The sequence below is a fragment of the Salvelinus sp. IW2-2015 genome, linkage group LG27 (assembly GCF_002910315.2).
Source record: "Salvelinus sp. IW2-2015 linkage group LG27, ASM291031v2, whole genome shotgun sequence".
Classification (NCBI taxonomy): Eukaryota; Metazoa; Chordata; class Actinopteri; order Salmoniformes; family Salmonidae; genus Salvelinus; species Salvelinus sp. IW2-2015.
The window spans coordinates 36,847,924-36,867,342 of record NC_036867.1 but is presented as its reverse complement, the minus strand read 5'-3'; the positions used below and the strand labels follow the sequence as shown (position 1 = coordinate 36,867,342).

The following is a 19,419-nucleotide window of genomic DNA, read 5'->3' as shown; positions in this document are numbered from 1 at the left end:
AAATTTGATTTTCGGTGATGGATGCTTTACCTATGTAGTATTTTCAGAAGTGAAGATATCCTATCAATTCTAGCCAACACTATGTCTCAGAAAAGCTTTTCTGTGTCTCTCCTTTCAAACGAATAAATACTTTCGGGACTCTTACACTGGCCATTCTTGGGTATGACGTTGCGTTGTCAGTAGTTGTTCTTGCTCTTCCTGTCACGTGTCTCTCATCATAGTCTTCCTGAGCCGCCAGAGACTGTGGAGTCTAACAGAGCAGCAGAACGAGTACAGAGAAAGGGACATCACCACCTGTTTCCTCCTCTTGGAGAGAGAGAGAGAGAGAGAGGAGAGAGAGAGAGAAGAGAGGAGAGAGAGAGAGAGAGAGAGAGAGAGAGAGATGATGAGAGAGAGAGAGAGAGAGAGAGAGGAGAGAGAGAGATAGAGAGAGAGAGCAAGAGAGGAGAGAGAGAGAGAGGAGAGAGAAGAGGCAGAGAGAGAGAGAGAGAAGAGAGAGAGAGAGAGATGAGAGGGAGAGAGAGAGAAAAGATGAGAGAGAAGAGAGAGAAGAGAGAGAGAGATGGAAGAGGCAGAGAGAGAGAGAGCGAGAGTAGAGAGAGAGAGAGAGAGCAGAAGAGAGAGAGAGAGAGAGAGAGAGAGAGAAGTGAGAGAGAATGAGACGAGAGAGAGTGAAGAGGACGACACGAGAGTAGAGAGAGAGAGAGAAAGAGATAGAAGAGAGAGAGAGAGAGAGAGAGAGAGAGAGAGAGAGAGAGAGAGAGAGAGAGAGAACAGCAAATTCAGCTTGTGTTCAGGTAGAAACTTGTCTCACATGAAAATCTACACACCAACACAGAGGTGCAAAAGTCCACCATTGACTGAGACCCATAACCTGTATCATTGTAACTTGATCCTGCACATACTCACAATACAGTGCTGCAGGCTCAGGTCTCCAATATACTCAGCTCAGCGTTCAGGATTGGGAAAGATGAACGTGAGAGAAAGAGAGAATCAGAGGGAGCAAAAGAGGCAGAGGAAAAAATAAGACAGTTTCAAGTGTTGTTCAGGTTAAGTTCCACTTAGACTCCTGCTCTTGTCCTGCTCCTGTGATGGTGTCCAGTCTGCAGGATGGGAGCTGGTCAGATCAGGTAGGATGACTGCAGTACGGCAGCAGTGAGTAGAGGGTCTGTGGAGGTCTGTGCTCTGGTTCACACTGGGTTCCCTGAGTTTTTTTTAGCTGCAGCCATCCTCACACAGACACAGTGAGTACAGTAGAGGCAGAACCAGCCCCCTTTTACTCACAGCCACTCCATGTTTGGAGAAGGGTGGGGCAATGAGCTTTCACGGGGCAGGGCTAAGCTAGGGGAGAGTGTGGGGGTGAAATGTTATTTTTATAATAGTTTTTGTATTTTTATAAATGGGGGTTGGGTTGGCACCTGTGGGCTGTAATAACAAAGATCAATTTTATTAAGACTATAGTCGTAGTCAGTTTATGGGCCTCTGTCCATTTTGGTTTGTTGCCTTGTATCTTTTACTATTATCCACATATTGACCTGATGTCTCATTCTGGTAATAATAGCTTCCGGAAGCCTCACCCACAGAACAAAACAAAGCTTTTTTGTAAGGAGACTGGTAGTGATATACTTCTAGGGCTCTAGGCAGCGCACCTTGCTAGCACAATTTTCCTTGATTCACATTCATGTGAAGGCACTAGTCTTTGGCTGCAGCTGCAGGGGGTGAGGCAAGACTATAAAACTGTTTAGAAGAATAGCTGTAGCTGCTCCAGAGAATTTAGCACTCCAACAATCCGTTTCAGTTCACAATACCATGTTCACCTTGTCTTTATGGATTGGCATTTTTTAAATAGGAAAATATATTTTTTAAACTTTTGATTCACTCCACTCTGAGTTTAAAAAAAAATCAGGAATATAGAGCTCATGCAAAGGTAGTGAAAATCCAAACCCATTTCCCTGGCCGCCAGACTTCTGGCCGCCAGAAAGAGAATCACGCAGCTCTGCTCCAGCTGTGCACTTGGTGGTGACAGCATGTTTTTTTTTATAGCCCACAGTATTCCAAACCTGGAGGCAGAAAGCAATCAAAGGTGAGCTGCCACTCAAGAATGCCGTCATGAGAAATAGGCCTGCTCAAATCTGGTTCAGATACCTCCCCCTTTCATGGGGAGACAAGTAAAACATGGTGAGGATCTCTCTAACACTTATTTTATGGTGCCGATCAGCCCAAAGGGATCTCTGCACAGTTCAATTCAACCATCAAGCAACTATAATGTTTCACGGTTTGGTTKATTTCAAGTTGAATTCATGCTTAATGACAAGATGGTGATCTGACGTCTTTTCCCAGTGTGATGTACATATCGTGTGGTGCATGTACACATGTGCAGTAAATTGAAAAGAAGTTTGGCAAGGACATAAATTCAGCTTTTCCTGATAGCAGATGACATAATTTTAACATAAACTCGAGCAGCCAGGTGGTTAAAAATCATCAATCCATAGCATCTCTGCACATTCTCAACCAATACTTAATGCAATTCACAATGTGCTTGCAATCTGTACAGAGTTGGCGTTCTCTTTGATTTCCTAGTAGTTTAGGACTTAGTGTAGGCATGTCCCATGGATCCCGGATAGCACTAACCAATCTAGAACATGTCTGTGGAAGGTCAAAGGTCTCCTGTAGATCGTCTCCCATCAAAGTGGTCATGTCACGGACTGTCATGAAACGCAGTACAAGCTGCTTTCATTATGATGAATGGCTGAGGTGTCGGTTGAATGCACCTCGAACATTGGTGTGAAGAAAAGCATGAAACAGCCGGTTAAATATTTTCCAGAGAGGTGTGGCAAACATATGAAAACCTAAATTTTGGTTGGCAGGGAATGTTGTAGCATCCAATCTAGTCCAGTGTCTGGCTTCTGATCCTATATGTACTTATGAAACTGCGCTTCGAAAGTACCAGTGCATATTTCAGTAACACTTTCAGGTATACTGAAAATGATTTATAAAGGGTTACAAACGGTTAGTTATCCMTTTATAGATACCAGATATGCCAAATACCAGATAGAAAGTTCCATAGACAACACAAGGCCACTGAAAATAATTTACGCTGAGTGTAAAAAACATTATGAACACCTGCTCTTTCAATTAAATAGACTGACCAGGTGAATCTAGGTGAAAGCTATGATCCCTTATTGATGTCACTTGTTAAATCCACTTCAATCAGTGTTGATGAAGTGGAGGAGACTGGTTAAAGAAGTATTTTTAAGCCTTGAGACAATTGAGACATGGACTGTGTATGTATGCCATGAAAGGGCAAGACAAACAATTAAGTGCCTTTGAACGGGGTATGGTAGTAGGTGCCAGGTGCACTGGTTTGTGTCAAGAACTGAAACTCGGCTGGGCTTTTCACACCCAACAGTTTCCCGTGTGTATCAAGAATGGTCCACCATCCAAAGGACACCTAGCCAATTTGGCACAACTGTGGGAACCATTGGTGTCAACATGGGCCAGCATCCCTGTGGAATGCTTTCGATTTCTTATAGAGCCCATGCCCCAATGAACTGAGGTATAGAGTGTGTATGTCTTTCTTAACCAGACAAAACCATCTTAAGAATGTTGAAAAGCCCTGACTCATGTGTAGACAAAGACTGAGGAGACAGGGGCATGGAAATCATTACCACAGTACTTCAGTAACATTCATCCATTTCCATAGTTAAGGACAGGAGAATATTTATTTGGAAGTTGGTGTGACAAGCTGGCCGATACCTTATCTAAAAGGCTTAAAAGAAGAACTGAGAAATAAATAGTTATAAAAGTACTTATTTTAAAAACTGCAGACTTAAAGTAAACGCACATGGCTGGTGGCTAAAATCAATGGCTCTTCCACACAGTCAGGAAACACACCTTTTCAAGAAAACACAGGCCCCGATTAAACATTACAGGCTCCTGTGCCGATTAGCCACTCCCACAAATTAGGCAATACAACAGGAAAAGTTTGGAGATTATAGAAAGTGAAGGTTATGGATCAAATGAATTATGAATTGAAACAGAAAATAAATAACATTGCAACACTATAATTTACAGTTTAAAAACTGCAATAAATACCTTAAATCCATATATTATAGTAAATTGTCCACAGTGAAGGCTCTCTTTCACAGTTGTCATGTAGCTTACTTCAGTTCCCATAACAGAGGATATTCCATGTATTACATTACTGGGATTCTAACACTGGTTGGTAGCATTCATGACCACACTTAATTCCACATGTTGCAACAAAAAAGAGAGCATGAGGATAGAGAGGAAGCACCAAAATGTATAGTGCAGCCCCACACTCTAGTGGAAAGACAGTGTATGTGCTGAAATCGAGCTTGTGCACACTGTATATAGTGTTCTAAACACAGTCTGGGTGTGGAGCTGTGTACAATGCCTTTGGAAAGTATTCAGACCGCATGACTTCATCCACATTTTGTTAGGTTACAGCCTTATTTTAAAATTGATTAAATTGTCCCCCCCCTCAATCTACACACAATACCCTATAATGACAAAGCAAAAACAAGTTTAGAAATTTTTGCTCATTTATAAAAAATAAAAAATAGAAATATCACATTTACATAAGTATTCAGACCCTTTACTCAGTACTTTGTTGAAGCATGGCAGCAATTACAGTCTCGAGTCTTCTTGGGTATGACGCTACAAGCTTGGCACACCTGTATTTGGGGAGTTTCTCCCATTCTTCTCTGCAGATTCTCTCAAGCTCTGTCAGGTTGGATGGGGAGTGTTGCTACACAGCTATTTTCAGGTTTAAAGTCCGGTTTAAAGATTAAAGATTGGTTTAAAGTCCGGGCTCTGGCTGGGACACGCAGAGACTTGTCCCAAAGGGACTCTTGTGTTGTCCTGTTGGAAGGAGAACCTTCGCCCCAGTCTGAGGTCCTGACCGCTCTGGACAAGGTTTTCGTCAAGGATCTTTGTACTTTGTTCTGTTCATCTTTGCCTCGATCCTGATTAGTCTCCCAGTCCCTGCCGCTGAAGAACACCCCCACAGCATGATGCTGCCACCACGCTTCACCGTAGAGATGGTGCCAGGTTTCCTCCATGCGTGACACTTGGAATTCAGGCTAAAGAGTTGAATCTTGGTTTTATCAGACCAGAGAACCTTGTTTCTCTTGTTTCTCAGTTTGCCTTTTGGCAAACTCCAAGTGGGCTGTCATATGCCTTTTACTTTGGAGTGGCTTCTGTCTGGCCACTCTACCATAAAGCCCTTATTGGTGGAGTGCTGCAGAGATGGTTGTCCTTCTGGAAGGTTCTCCCATCTCCACAGAGGAACTCTAGAGCTCTGTCTGAGTGACCATCAGGTTTTTGGTCACTTCCCTGACCACACCCCTTCTCCCCACCGATTGCTCAGTTTGGCCGGGCGGCCAGCTCTAGGAAAAGTGTTGGTGGTTCCACACTTCTTCCATTTAAGAATGATGGTGTTCTTGAGGACCTTCAATGCTGCAAAATTTCTTGGTACCCTTCCCCAGAAATGTGCCTCGACACAATCATGTCTCGGAGCACTACGGACAATTCCTTCAACCTCATGGCTTGGTTTTTGCTCTGACATGCTCTGTCAACTGTGGGACCTTATATAGACAGGTGTGTGCCTTTTAATGTCCAATCAATTGAATTTACCACAGGTGGACTCCAATCAAGTTGTAGAAACATTTAAATGATGATCAATGGAAACAGGATGCACCTGAYCTCAATTTTCGAGTCTCATAGCAAAGGGTCTGAATACTTATGTAAATAAGATATTTCTGTTTTTTATTTGTAAACATTTCTAATAACCTGTTTTCGCTTTGTCTTTATGGGGTATTGTGTGTAGATTGCTGAAGTTGAAAAAAAAWATATATTTTAGAATAAGGCTATAACGTAACAAAATGTGGAAAACGTCAAGGGGTCTGAATACTTTCCAAAGGCAATGTATGTTTGTGTGTTGCTGTGTTTTGGGGAGATGAGTATTCACTTACTTACTGCATTACACACACAAACACAAACACACACACACACACCTATTGTGACCTTGAGTTTGAATGTTATCTAGGTTGTTAGAACATTGTACATGATTATTCTTGCTGAATTGACATGATACGTGATTTGTAATGTTGCGAAGACAATTACAAGTGTTGTAGTATGACAGTAATATGTGGAAGTAGCAATCAATGCAAAATAAATCACGAAGTGCGCCTGCTCAGTTTGGCCCTGAAGTTGCGCGCACGCTCAGTTCAGCTCCGCGGTCATTCATTATAAAGGCACAAGTCGTTTCGTCTCTTTCCACCTTCAGCCATTTTGACAATGTTAGGAGCTGTGGGACGCTGCTGCACCGGGGCTCTCCAGGCACTTAAGCCTGGGGTCCAGCCCCTGAAGGCCCTTGTTGGCTCTCCATCTGTCCTTGGACGTAAGTTTTGCAAGCATATTGCATGTTACAGGGGTAGCGAATGAATTGTAAAAACCGTTTGGCGCAGAACTGGTATTAGGCTAACTGCTAGTTAACTTTAGCCCAAAGCAAAACGCTGTCATCTGTGTAACAGGCCTCACATTTTTTACCTTCCATAATTTCGCATACAAATTTTATGTTGAACGTGGAACTTACGCCATGCATTCGATTTAACTGTTATATTAATATGTGACTTAAGTACATATAGCTGAGTGACATGATTTTTGTGTAAATTGAAATGACCTTTGTWTGACATGAGGTTTGGAGGCTCGCGCTAGCGAGTCTATACTGTGGCTAGTTAGCCAGCTAAGTGTCATTCAATTACTAATTGAATCACTGTCGGTGTTTCGTAGTCAAATAGCTTAGAACGAGTAGGAATGCATTTACTATTATTTTGCTTTAACTAACTAGCAATTTGACTTATTCACACGTTGTCTGGTTAATGTAACGTTACAGTAGATTGCTAGCCATCTGACAACTAGCTAGGGCTAATTTATTAGGCCAAGTTACAAAAATACCAATGTCACCTTAGTAACTCGGTTGGCTTGACATGTGTAAGTCTTCGAAGGTATTCGCTTTTTAAGAATTTAGGTAGCTGATTACTTTAATTGCTGAGCTGTAGCAATTCTCCTGCACGACATGGCCGAAAATACTTGACATTGAGTTTTCTTCGGTGTTTCAGACCTACCAACTTGCAACCATTTTGCGTACCAAGTACGCAATTCTGTCGAGTACGACATCCGAGTTAAAAGTACTCAGAAATGAATAGGGCCTGAATTTGATTTGCAGTTTACAAAAAAATAAATCCACTGAGTAAATTTAACGTCCCGATTCTCGAGCTGCAACACAGATATGTACGGAGTTTGTCAACGGACATAGCGAGTAATACATCATTATTCGACGTAGCCCCTCCTGCTTGTTGTGAMGCGGYGTTTGCCAACTGTACGTAAACARATGGACAAATCCCCWTTCGACTCCCTGTGTTGTGGAAAGGTAAACACTATTGCTTCAAGTTAACGTTAGCGAACATAACATGGACATTCAGTGGGCTCTGAAGTGCCAGCAGTTCACTCGCATTTGTTAGTGAAAGAAATTAAATGCAAATACAAAAAATAACATCTGATTTGTGCTAGTGTGATATAACTAATGGGACGCAGAATTAAATGTATTTTCCACGTAATATTACGATCACGCAACCAAATAGACTAACTGCATTTATGATCCACGTCATAAAACATTACTAAAGTATAATCAAAAATAAATACGCATCTTAATATTAAATAAAGTCTGGAGTTTAGAAAACTGCGCGATGAAGAATTGAGTATCCGTTATTAGCTAAACGGCAATGCTTCTAAAATGCCTTTGCACTAGATTTGATATTTTCTCAATTTCGAAAATCTGAAATGATGTGTATGTGCGGCAAAGAAATACAATAGGCACCTTTACATAGGCTGAAACACTGGCCTCTTCTAGCGAACAGCGTTCAGATTCCCTTTGTGGTAGCCTACTTAAGCTTTGTGGAGCCAGTTTGCAGTTTGTTTATTATGGATAACATGTTTATTTGATACTGATGCTCTGCTTCAGACATTTGTTCTTATCATATCAGTTAATGGGTTTTTATTGTGGATAAGACTTTTGTACCTAAACATAACTTATTTGTTTAACAAAACAAACTCTGAGAATGAAGGCCCTTTTGTGTTTCTCGTTCTTGTTAGTGACTTTTACATGTGTAAATGGAATGCTGTCAAATATTCCAACATTTTTTGGGCTTCATTTGATACAATTCTATAATATAATTGCAATCATTCAGGAAAGAACCCCATTTTGGCGTGTGGTATGCATGTGAGTTGACTCCACTTAGCTGCGCGTGTCTGGTACTCTAAAGTTTGACAGGTCTGGTGTTTGTTCTTGTGCACATGGCTAGCTACACAGGTGATATTACATTTCCAACTCTGCATTGTGTAGGCTAGCTTGGAAATGGTCAGCAGACATTGCGCATTATTGATATTTCACTCACAAGGTCATACGGTTTTGGGTCAATGCACTTTTACAGGTAGAGACTACTCTGCACCTGCTGCTGCTGCCGCTTTCGCCCATGGAAGAATCGTAGCGGTCATCGGTGCTGTCGTCGACGTCCAGTTCGATGAGGGCCTCCCACCCATCCTCAATGCCCTGGAAGTTGCTGGTCGTGAATCCAGGCTAGTGCTGGAGGTGGCACAACATCTTGGTTAGTCATTTGGCCTGCATTTAGAAGCAGCCTAATTTGTCTCAAATTGTCATTTTTTGCCAATAACTAGGCAGAGATCAGAATTTGTCTACTTGTGTAAACACAGCCATTGTTTGCAAAAACATTGTACCAACATTGCATAATCAATAACATATTTCATCCCAATAAGCTGTTATGTTGACTTTCAGGTGAGAACACTGTGCGTACCATTGCCATGGATGGTACAGAAGGTCTTGTCCGTGGACAGAAGGTTGTGGACACTGGCGATCCCATTAGAATCCCAGTTGGTCCCGAGACCCTGGGCAGAATCATGAATGTCATTGGAGAGCCCATTGACGAGAGGGGACCGATCTCCACTAAGCAGTAAGCACATTGTCTATCAGCCAATTCATAGTTTTAGATATGGCAATCACAATATTTACATCCATATTCAATTATTTAATGCATGACTACTAGAATCGTCTTGAGACTATGAATGATACGCAATTGAAAATTGCTTGTTCGAAGTGAAGTGTTGGCTCTTATTATACATTTTTAATTAGGACCGCAGCCATCCATGCTGAGGCCCCAGAGTTCACTGACATGAGTGTGGAGCAAGAGATCCTGGTAACTGGCATCAAGGTGGTAGATCTGCTGGCTCCCTATGCCAAGGGAGGCAAAATCGGTACGTGGGACAACCAACATCCTCATTGTTACACGTTTTTGCAATTAGCTAATTACATTTTAATGACAGTAAATTGCTTTCCTTTCTATAGGTCTGTTTGGTGGTGCTGGTGTGGGCAAGACTGTGTTGATCATGGAGCTGATTAACAACGTGGCCAAGGCCCATGGTGGTTACTCTGTGTTTGCCGGAGTGGGAGAGCGTACCCGTGAGGGAAATGACTTGTACCACGAGATGATTGAGTCGGGTGTCATCAACCTGAAGGACGACACCTCCAAGGTGACCACCTGGTTACATTTGACTGTCATAAGCAGGTGCCTCTATTTAAGGAATCTTATACAGATTGATGGTATTTAAAGTTGGCACAGGGAAAAAATATCCCCCAGTTGAATGTCAAAATATAAGGTGCAATATACAGGAGTCGCTCTGACATTTCCTGGTTGCATAAATCCAAAGTCGGGTTTCCCAAAAAGTTACATATTGTAGCTGATCACCAGTCTGGAAAGTTGACCTCATTACCCACTTGATGCTCACATCAGCCTTTCTCCTTTACCCTTCGAACACACTGACAGCGTCATTGCATATTGGTACACTAGAATTGCATTCATTTCCATTGAAATGCTATGTTTGCCTTGCAGAGGTAGTTGCAGTGTGTTTGGTGTGGTACATACGCTGGATTTATAGAATGCATGTGTAGACTGACAAATGTAGCAAAGGTGAATGTTGTATACATATCCAGATGATGCTGCATACTATTTTGCACAATGACTGTCAGTGTGTGCGAAGCGTCAGTTTCTATTACGGGTTGACCTAGATGTATTCTGTAACGGTGCCCTCTCCTCCAAACCCCTAGGTAGCGCTGGTGTACGGACAAATGAACGAGCCCCCAGGCGCCCGTGCCCGTGTGGCTCTGACTGGTCTGACCGTGGCGGAGTATTTCCGTGACCAGGAGGGTCAGGATGTGCTGCTCTTCATCGACAACATCTTCCGCTTCACCCAGGCTGGCTCCGAGGTGTCTGCCCTCCTGGGTCGAATCCCCTCCGCTGTGGGTTACCAGCCCACCCTTGCCACTGACATGGGTACCATGCAGGAGAGAATCACCACCACCAAGAAGGGTTCCATCACCTCTGTGCAGGTAAGCTGGAGTTCAAGCAGCATAGGCCTGTTGGAGGGCCATGCTAACATGGCAGTCTGTTGTACCTAATAGTCTGACATGGCTTCAAGACTGAAATGCTACTTGTGACTGTAACAACCTGTCTTCTCTAAGGCCATCTATGTGCCAGCTGACGATTTGACTGATCCCGCCCCTGCCACCACTTTCGCTCACTTGGACGCCACCACTGTGTTGTCCCGTGCCATCGCTGAGCTGGGTATCTACCCCGCTGTGGATCCCCTGGATTCTACCTCCCGTATCATGGACCCCAACATTGTCGGCGCTGAGCACTATGACGTTGCTCGTGGCGTGCAGAAGATCCTCCAGGTTAATGTCTTATAGCCCCCCCAGTGTATCGGTAACCCCAACATTGAGTGTTTTTAACAGGGGCAGTGCACATTAATCTGTTTCAGTAGAAGTGCTGGATTTAGCCACCTGGCAAATTTTAACTGCACACACTGGCAGGTTATTAAACCATTCCCATGACAATGAGCACATGCAGAGCAACGTAGAACAAGCAACATGTAGCATGCAGACAGAGCAATAACGATGGCGTAAAATGCTTAAAAGCAACAGTGTTACACACCTCACAAGCTCTGGAAATTGAAAGCGGCAGTATACAGATTCTAATAATGAATGACCGACCTTGCCACTAACATGCCTACAATTCTCCCCTCTCAGGACTACAAGTCCCTGCAGGATATCATTGCCATCCTGGGTATGGATGAGCTGTCTGAGGAGGACAAACTGATTGTGTCTCGCGCCCGCAAGATCCAGCGTTTCCTGTCCCAGCCCTTCCAGGTGGCGGAGGTCTTCACTGGTCACGCTGGCAAGCTGGTGCCTCTCAAAGAGACCATCAGTGGCTTCCAGAGCATTCTAAATGGTATGTAGTACTTGTGATTAGGTTTAAAGATACTCTGCGATATGACGTAGATACGCAAAGTAAAAAGCTTAGTGGGTCAATTTCTACAACTACTAAGTGTTGGAGGTGTGAGGTTAAACTTCGCTGTTTTGTTGCCGTGGTGCCCATGTAACTGAGTCAAATCATGCGCAGAGTCTTGCAACTTGCTTATCGCAATAGCTGCAGTGCTGCTCTTGGCAACATTTCGGTCAGTCTACCTTTAAACTTAGGAATTTCCTTGTTGTCGGTGTGAAATTCTGATTCTTGAGCTAAGTGTGGTCATTCTTTCCCTCCAGGTGAGTACGATGCCCTGCCCGAGCAGGCTTTCTACATGGTTGGACCCATTGAGGAGGTGGTTGAGAAGGCTGCACAGATGGCTAAGGATCTCGCATAAGTTCATCTAACTGAGGGGAGGGAGAAAAGCAAAGAAACACAGGGTTGTGTAGAAGGTGCACTTGATTTGTAAGAATGTCACATGCAAAAATTATCTGTATTGTCATCCTGAAAAGTTATATTTAATGTTTCCAATGAAAGAAGATGGAATAAAGATCTGTCTTGAAAATTTGATTTGGTCTCGACTGTATATTTTGTAGCATTTTTCAATGTATTGTAATGTTGCAATGCTATTCTGGTCTGGGTGCTGTCAGACTGGTTGTAAAATGTCATCCTACAGCACTGATCCACTAGATGGCGTTCAAAGGCTTTGTACAATGCTTCAGTGACTAAATTAAACGGCTGTTAAAGTTGAGGGGAGTTTGTCATTCCTTGCACAAAGTGCAGTGATATATTTGTAAGATGCTTTTTAGACCAGTATGTGATTTTATAAGAATAACGAACTATAAATTGCTGCAAATAAACCACTGCAAAAGGACACCAATAAGACTTGTTTGGGCCAAGAAACACGAGCCGGTGACATCAGACAGGTTGAAATCTGGCCTTTGGTCTGAGTCCACATTTGAGATTTTTGGTGTCTGTTAGACGCAGAGTAGGCGACCGGATGATCTCCGCAAGTGTGGTTCCCACTGAAGCATGGAGGTGGTGTGATGGTGCTTTGCAGGTGACAGTCGGTGATTTATTTAAAATTCAAGGCACACTTAACCAGCATGGCTACCACAGCATCTGGTTTGCGCTTAGTGGGACTATCATTTGTTTTTCAATAGAACAATGACCCAAAACATACTTCCAGGCTGTGTAAGGGCTATTTGACCAAAGAGTGTTGGAGGGCTGCATCAGATGACCTGGCCTTCACAATAACCCGACCTCAACCCAATTGAGATGGTTTGGGATGAGTTGAACTGCAAAGTGAAGGAAAAGCAGCCAACAAGTGCTCAGCGTCTGTGGGAACTCCATAACTGTTGGAAAAGCATTCCAGGTGAAGCTGGTTGAGAGAATGCCAAGAGTGTGCAAAGGGTGGCTACTTTGAAGACTCTAAAATATATTTTGATTTAACACTTTTTTGCTTACTACATTATTCCATGTGTTATTTCATAGTTTATGTATTCTCTATTCTAGAATGTAGAAAATAGTAAAAATAAAGAAAAAACCTGAATGAGTAGGCGTGTCCAAACTTTTGACCTGGTAGTGTATAAGGTAAAAATCTGACATGGGCTGCAAGATTGAAATAAGTGTGTAAATGTTTCATAGACATACTTATCTTCTACCAATATTTAAATTTTTTATAGAATTTTATATTTAATTCCTGAACGTAGAGGTATTTGAATCATAGCGGCTAATATCAGTGAAGTTGAGAGAATCTGAATGATTCAAAGCTTGTAAACTTCCTTTTTGGTCACTTATTGCAGGTTGACCTTCAACATACCAATATCAGCACACCAAGGACAAAGACTGTCAAACCTTTACCTTAATCCCCATTTATCTTGTAAAGTTTTCAAAGACCAACCCAACACTGCCCATGTCATACTGGCCAGAGATGGAAGAGGAAGCTAGACATCCCACAAATTTTCTGTTTCAATGGAAGTCAATGAATTAAGTAGACCAGACCCAGCTGCGATTGAATTGGTGTCCATGGTAGAGTCACTCCCTTAAGTAAACTGTAACTGAATTTTTTTCCAATGATGAACGGCCTGAGTGAACTGTCTTCAGTTATCCACTATCTTTGATACTGGCATAGAGAATGCACTGAATAAAAGAGGGGAAACGGGTGGTACCAAATAGCAATTATGGCTTTTATTTTGTTGTCAGAGGTTAAACCATGTCTGTAGCAAAGCTTACATCATACTGTATTTCAGCCTGCAGACCGGAGGATACAAGAGTGTTATATACATTAAAGACAAGCAATAGCACAGCACAATAATGTATTTGTTCTGACGGCATAAACACTGACAATCTTACGTCAGCCTTAGTAGACAGCCTTGGCTGGAATGATGGCTTTCCTGAGCAGTAGCCAGTCGACGAACCCGGTTGGCATGTAGGACATAGGGATCCAGAAGAGCTTGGCGTCCCACCCTGGCGAGTAACGGGTGCGAGGARGGACTGCAGAGACAGCGTGCTCCATACAGCTCACCACCTTCATCAGGTCGGCGTCGGACATCTTGTCAAGTTTCTCCCTCATCCTCACGTCCACTAGAAGGGACAGGGAAGTCTTTAGCTATTCAACATGGCCACTTACACTAGAACATCGGGGTGAATAATGCTTTCTGAATAGATCAAATCCTTTGCAAGACTGATGTCACAGAGGGCAGACAGAATAAAAAAAAAAGCCCAATTTTGCATAGGCTATAGAAAACATTTGTGCAAATTAATATATTCCAGAATGTAGGAAAATAAAGATTTTATATTTACCCTTGTCCAAATAATCATGTCCATAATCATCTCTGACTTCTTGTGGCATCTTCTCCCACAGCTGCTTGAAGTTTTTCCCCAGGACTATCCAGTTGGTCATGGTGGTCTTGAAAAAGCCTGGCTCAATGCAGAGGACTTTGACTCCGAAAGGTACCATGTTTCTCCTGAAAAACAAGGTAACAAAACTTCTGTTTACAAAATTACCTCTGATATGTTACAGATTTTTATAGTTTCATCAAGTCAAACAGTCAAAGTTGTATTGCTTATGGTTCACCATTGCTAGATTACTGAATATATGTAAAAAAAATTATAATAAAGAAACCACTGATAAAAAATATGGCATGGATAGGATAATGTTCTTGTTTCACCTGAGACTGTCATTGAAGGCCTCCACTCCATACTTAGACACGGTGTAAGGTCCTCCGACTGGACTGATCCTGCCGAACACACTGGCTACATTGACCACGCGACCCCTGGCCTTCTTGATGAGGGGCAGCACACTCAGGGTGACTGCGATGACCCCGTTCAGGTTCACGTCCAGCATGGACTTGTAGTCATCAATGGTCAGCCAATCACAGGGGGCTGAGGGCATGGCCACGCCTGCATTGTTCACCACAGCCCACAGGCCTAGAAGGTGACAGGTCATTAGGTAGCTCTATGAACATGCATTATTTCACAGGTGTTTGGTAAGAAGAGGACATAAGGACAAAGATACCGGCACTCAACATGAATGTCAACACATGTAACTGAACTGGTAATACTGCATCATTTGACTMGAAACAAATGATGATGATAGGACTGTTTGCTTTTCAATATAAACACTGACACTCACCCCTAGCCCCAACTTTGTCTTTAATCAAAGCAGCTGCTTTGTCGACGCTCTCGTTCTTTTTGACATCCAGGTGGAGGGTAGTGAATCTGCCTGAACAGGCCTTCCTCAGATCTTCCTCTCCCTTCTCTGTGAAGCAGGATGCGATCACAGAGAAACCCAGCTCGTCCAGATGTTTGGCCAAAAGGTTGCCGAAACCAGAGTCACACCCCGTGATGTAGACATATTTGTCTCCTTTTTCTGGGACTCTGGGGATCTCRCGGAACCAGCGGTACAGGTAGTAAAACACCACCAGTCCAAGGAGGTAAAGAAACATGTCTGGGACAGGATGAGACAGACAGCCTTTTAATAAGTCATCTCTAGTTTATCAACATTTTAAGCTAAAGGTTCTGATCTGTTGTGTCAGCCACATTGTATAAAACAGGTTTTTAGATGCTAGTGGTTGTATTAATTTGGGATCTATCGCATCCCACAACTGTCCCAGACTATGTTTGGAATATTTATTTCTCACACAGAATTGAATAGTCAACTTTTGTACTATGGGGGATAGTAGACTGACATAGGCTAGTGATTTTGCTGTTCGTTAGGCCAACTCATCTTGTTGGCTGATGAAAAGTAAATGTGGACAGTTCTTCCAATATCTTCAATACGCAACACGAAATTGGATAAGGATGCACGCAGTTGCGTCTCCAATGGGTCTGTCTTAACTTGTAGCCTGTGAGAAAGACCCAATCACGCGATGAGGGCCTTGTGGATTGCGCAGCACTCAAGGAGAAGGGCACAACACAGCACCTGGGCCACAAAATGTATGGATTTTTTAGGGTGCATTACGGCCACAAAGGGGATGCTGCCGTTAAAATCGAGGCATTATCAAGTGCTTGTCAAATTGTGAATGAGCCACTATTGGAGTGTGTACAGCCTGCGCAAAAAAACTAAGCAGAGCTCATGCCTTTCAAGCGACTTTTTTCAAATCATCATTAGAGTCTCATCATGCAGCCTTACAATGTATAAAAATCAAAACAAATACCCCAACATTTGTAGAACAACTAAAGTTACATTAATAACTCTAAATGAAGCATATAGGAGTAACTATTTCTTTGTTAACCGCTCAACACAGAATTGCCGCCGCATGTGCGAARTCCCTCAAATCGTTTGGAAAAAATATTCATATTTTATTTCAGCTTTGTTCAATTTTATTCTTCATAATATAAAATAATGCCATGGAATTATAAGCAAATCTTGTCTGCTAAATGAACTAGTGTAGCCCACAGCCATTTGGCATAGCCACATCAAGACAACTCAGAGTATGCTATTCATTTCTTCTGAAATATACTATATTTTCTTCATATCATGCTTTTTAGACCTGTTTAAAATAAATAAATGGATTTATTGTGAAAGTGTAGGCTACATTCAGTGGTGTAAAGTACTTAAGTAAAAATACTTTAAAGTACTACTTAAGTTTTTTGGGGGGGTATCTGTACTTTACTATTTTACTTCACTTCACTAAATTAACTGAAGAATAGGATGTACTTTTTACTCCATACATTTTCCCTGACACCCAAAAGTACTCGTTACATTTTGAATGCTTAGCAGGACAGGAGAATGGTCTAATTCACGCACTTAAAGAGAAAATATCTGGTCATCCCTACTGCTTCTGATCTGACAGACTCACTAAACACAAATGCTTTGTTTCTATARTATGTCCGAGTGTTGGAGTGTGCCCCTGGCTATCTGTAAATTAAAAAACAAGAAAATCGTGCGATCTGGTTTGCTTAATATAAGGAATTTGAAATGATTTATACTTTTACTTTTGATACTTAAATATATTTGAGCAATTACATTTACTTTTGATACTTAAGTATATTTAAAACCCAAATACTGTTTCACTTTACTGGGTGACTCACTTCTTCTTGAGTCATTTTAAGCCCCACCCACCATTCCTCAGTATACCAAACAAAGTGCTAAGGCCATCACAGCAAGTTACAGAAATATGCACATTACACAATATGCAGTTAGACATACATCAAGTGGAATGATAGGATCTGCCTTTTACAAGTTCATCACTAATATGCGTCTTGTAACAGTAGCTTATAGTAATAACGTTATTGTAGCTATACAGTCCGTAAGATCATCAGGGAAATACTTTGAAGATCAACCACAATTCATGGAGAGTTCATTGAAGCGCTTGGAATGTCAGATACACAGGCTGGAACAGAACAAGGATCAACAGTTATTGTGTGCCGGTTTCAACGTGTACTCTTGTGTAGTTGCTCTTTGTAAGTGATCCACTACAAAAATGAGCCAATGTCTTGCCAAAATGGCCCTAAAACCKCAACTAACAAATACTATTGAAAATGTGGTTCAAATAAACTGGAAGGAATATGTGCAACACTCCTGCATTTCTATCTGAGTGTAATGTGAATCTCATGTTATATGCAAGTTCTCGGTGTTTCAACGAACACAACATGTACAGTCAGGGCGTTGACAMAAGTGAAAATCCAATGAAACCATATCAAAGTACTTTTTTACTATTGAAGAAAATAAATACTGCAAGTAGGATTATATAGTGACGAGTTGACCTAAATAATGTCCAACTATTGTCATTAATGCCTTTTTATTGAAAAAACAAGATTATTCGTGAGCGCTGTCAAACTCTCCATTTAAATCGCATGAATGCACACTGCCCATCACATAATAATAAATATTTGTTCGATCAATTATGATATATTGCCTATACTCAACTTTTGCATGTTCAAGAAGACTACAGTCTGGTGGAATATTGAAGTCTTACCAGTCCGAAATGTTCCACGCTAGCGCAACGAAGTAACAGTTTTCAGAAACTACGCAAGACCACGCCAGCGCAACAAAGTAACAGTTGTCATAAACTACGCAAGACCACGCCAGCGCAACAAAGTAACAGTTGTCATAAACTACGCAAGACCAAACTTTGCACAAGGACGTCACATGTCTAGCTCTGACCAATCGGAGCCAAGTTATGTCATTAGAATTAATTAGGTCAAAAATGATTTGATTACACCTCCTTTGACAGGAACTTGAAACCACTTAACATTCTCTTGACTTCAATATGGAAGGAATATGAAAGTATTCCTTCATCCATATTTCATCAATGTCTAATAGATGACAAAAAATGAAAMTAGGCCTACATATTACATTGCATATTAAATCCCGATATAATTAATACAAKTWTGATTTTTACAGAAAATGTGTTTTAAAATATGGTTGTCATGGATTATCATTTCAYATTTACTGAACAAAAATATGAACGCAACATGTAAAGTGTTCTCCCATGTTTCCTGAGTTGCGTCGAAAAACAACATTGATGAATACGCTGATTCGYTGAGCGAGTTAATTAGCAAGTGCATTGGTGATGTTGTACCCACAGCGTKTATTAAAACCTTCCCCAACCAGAAACCGTGGATTGATGGCAGCATTCGCGCAAAACTGAAAGCGCGAACCACTGCTTTTAATCAGGGCATGGTGACCGGTAACATGACCGAGTACAAACAGTMTAGCTATTCCCTCCGCAAGGCAATGAAACAAGCTAAGRGTCAGTATAGAGACAAAGTAGAGTCGCAATTCAACTTCTCAGACACGAGAGGTACGTGGCAGGGTCTACAGTCAATCACGGAKTACAAAAGAAAAACCAGCCCCGTCGCGGACCACGATGTCTTGCTCCCAGACAGACTAAACAACTTCTTTGCTCGCTTTGAGGACAATGCAGTGCCACTGACACGGCCCGCTACCAAAACCTGCGGGCTCTCCTTCACCGCAGCCAACATGAGTAAAACATTTAAACYTGTTAACCCTCGCAAGGCTGCAGGRCCAGACGGCATCCCCAGCCGCYTCCTCAGAGCATGCYCAGACCAGCTGGCTGGTGTGTTTACYGACATATTCAATCCCTTATCCCAGTCTGCTSTTCCCACATGCTTCAAGATGGCCACCATTGTTCCTGTTCCCAAGAAAGCTAAGGTAACTGAGCTAAATGACTACCGCCCCGTAGCACTCATTCCGTCATCATGAAGTGCTCTGAGAGACTAGTCAAGGACCATATCACCTCCACCCTACCTGACACCCTAGACCCACTCCAAGTTGCTTACCGCCCCAATAGGTCTACAGACTACGCAATCACACTACCCTAACCCATCTGGACAAGAGGAATACCTATGTAAGAATGTAAATGTTCATCGACTACAGCTCAGCATTTAACACCATAGTAAACTCCAAACTCGTCATTAAGCTCGAGACCCTAGGTCTCGACCTCGCCCTGTGCAACTGGGTCCTGGACTTCTTGACGGGCCGCCCCCAGGTGGTGAGGGTAGGTAACAGCATCTCCACCCCGCTGATCCTCAACACTGGGGCCCC

General features: G+C 42.3%; 2 protein-coding genes and 1 pseudogene across 2 annotated transcripts; 1 reads left to right on the top strand and 2 right to left on the bottom strand.

The window, feature by feature from the left end:
• Positions 1–176, bottom strand: part of LOC111953370 (collagen alpha-1(XXVIII) chain-like) — a 30,541-nt pseudogene extending 30,365 nt beyond the window's left edge.
• Positions 177–6,264: 6,088 nt separating this feature from the next.
• LOC111953640 (ATP synthase subunit beta, mitochondrial) lies at positions 6,265–11,972 on the top strand. Its single transcript, XM_023973048.3, has 9 exons — positions 6,265–6,424; positions 8,517–8,690; positions 8,879–9,053; positions 9,233–9,354; positions 9,446–9,630; positions 10,205–10,486; positions 10,619–10,831; positions 11,186–11,387; positions 11,702–11,972. The coding sequence occupies exons 1-9, from the start codon at positions 6,322–6,324 to the stop codon at positions 11,797–11,799; spliced, it is 1,554 nt and encodes a 517-aa protein (XP_023828816.1). The 5' UTR covers positions 6,265–6,321; the 3' UTR covers positions 11,800–11,972.
• A 1,598-nt stretch (positions 11,973–13,570) lies between these two features.
• Positions 13,571–17,935, bottom strand: LOC111953646 (retinol dehydrogenase 7). Its single transcript, XM_023973053.3, has 5 exons — positions 17,828–17,935; positions 15,040–15,354; positions 14,576–14,834; positions 14,208–14,371; positions 13,571–13,988 (listed from the first exon to the last, which is right to left on the bottom strand). Exons 2-5 carry the CDS (start codon positions 15,350–15,352, stop codon positions 13,765–13,767), a joined length of 960 nt encoding a protein of 319 aa, XP_023828821.1. The 5' UTR covers positions 15,353–15,354; positions 17,828–17,935; the 3' UTR covers positions 13,571–13,764.
• Positions 17,936–19,419: the final 1,484 nt, after the last annotated feature.

Coding starts and splice junctions, on each gene's coding strand:
- LOC111953640 (XM_023973048.3), top strand. CDS start 6,322: ATGTTAGGAGCTGTGGGACGCTGCTGCACCGGGGCTCTCCAGGCACTT. Junction 9,631..10,204: donor TGAAGGACGACACCTCCAAG/GTGACCACCTGG, acceptor CCAAACCCCTAG/GTAGCGCTGGTGTACGGACA. Junction 10,487..10,618: donor GTTCCATCACCTCTGTGCAG/GTAAGCTGGAGT, acceptor GTCTTCTCTAAG/GCCATCTATGTGCCAGCTGA.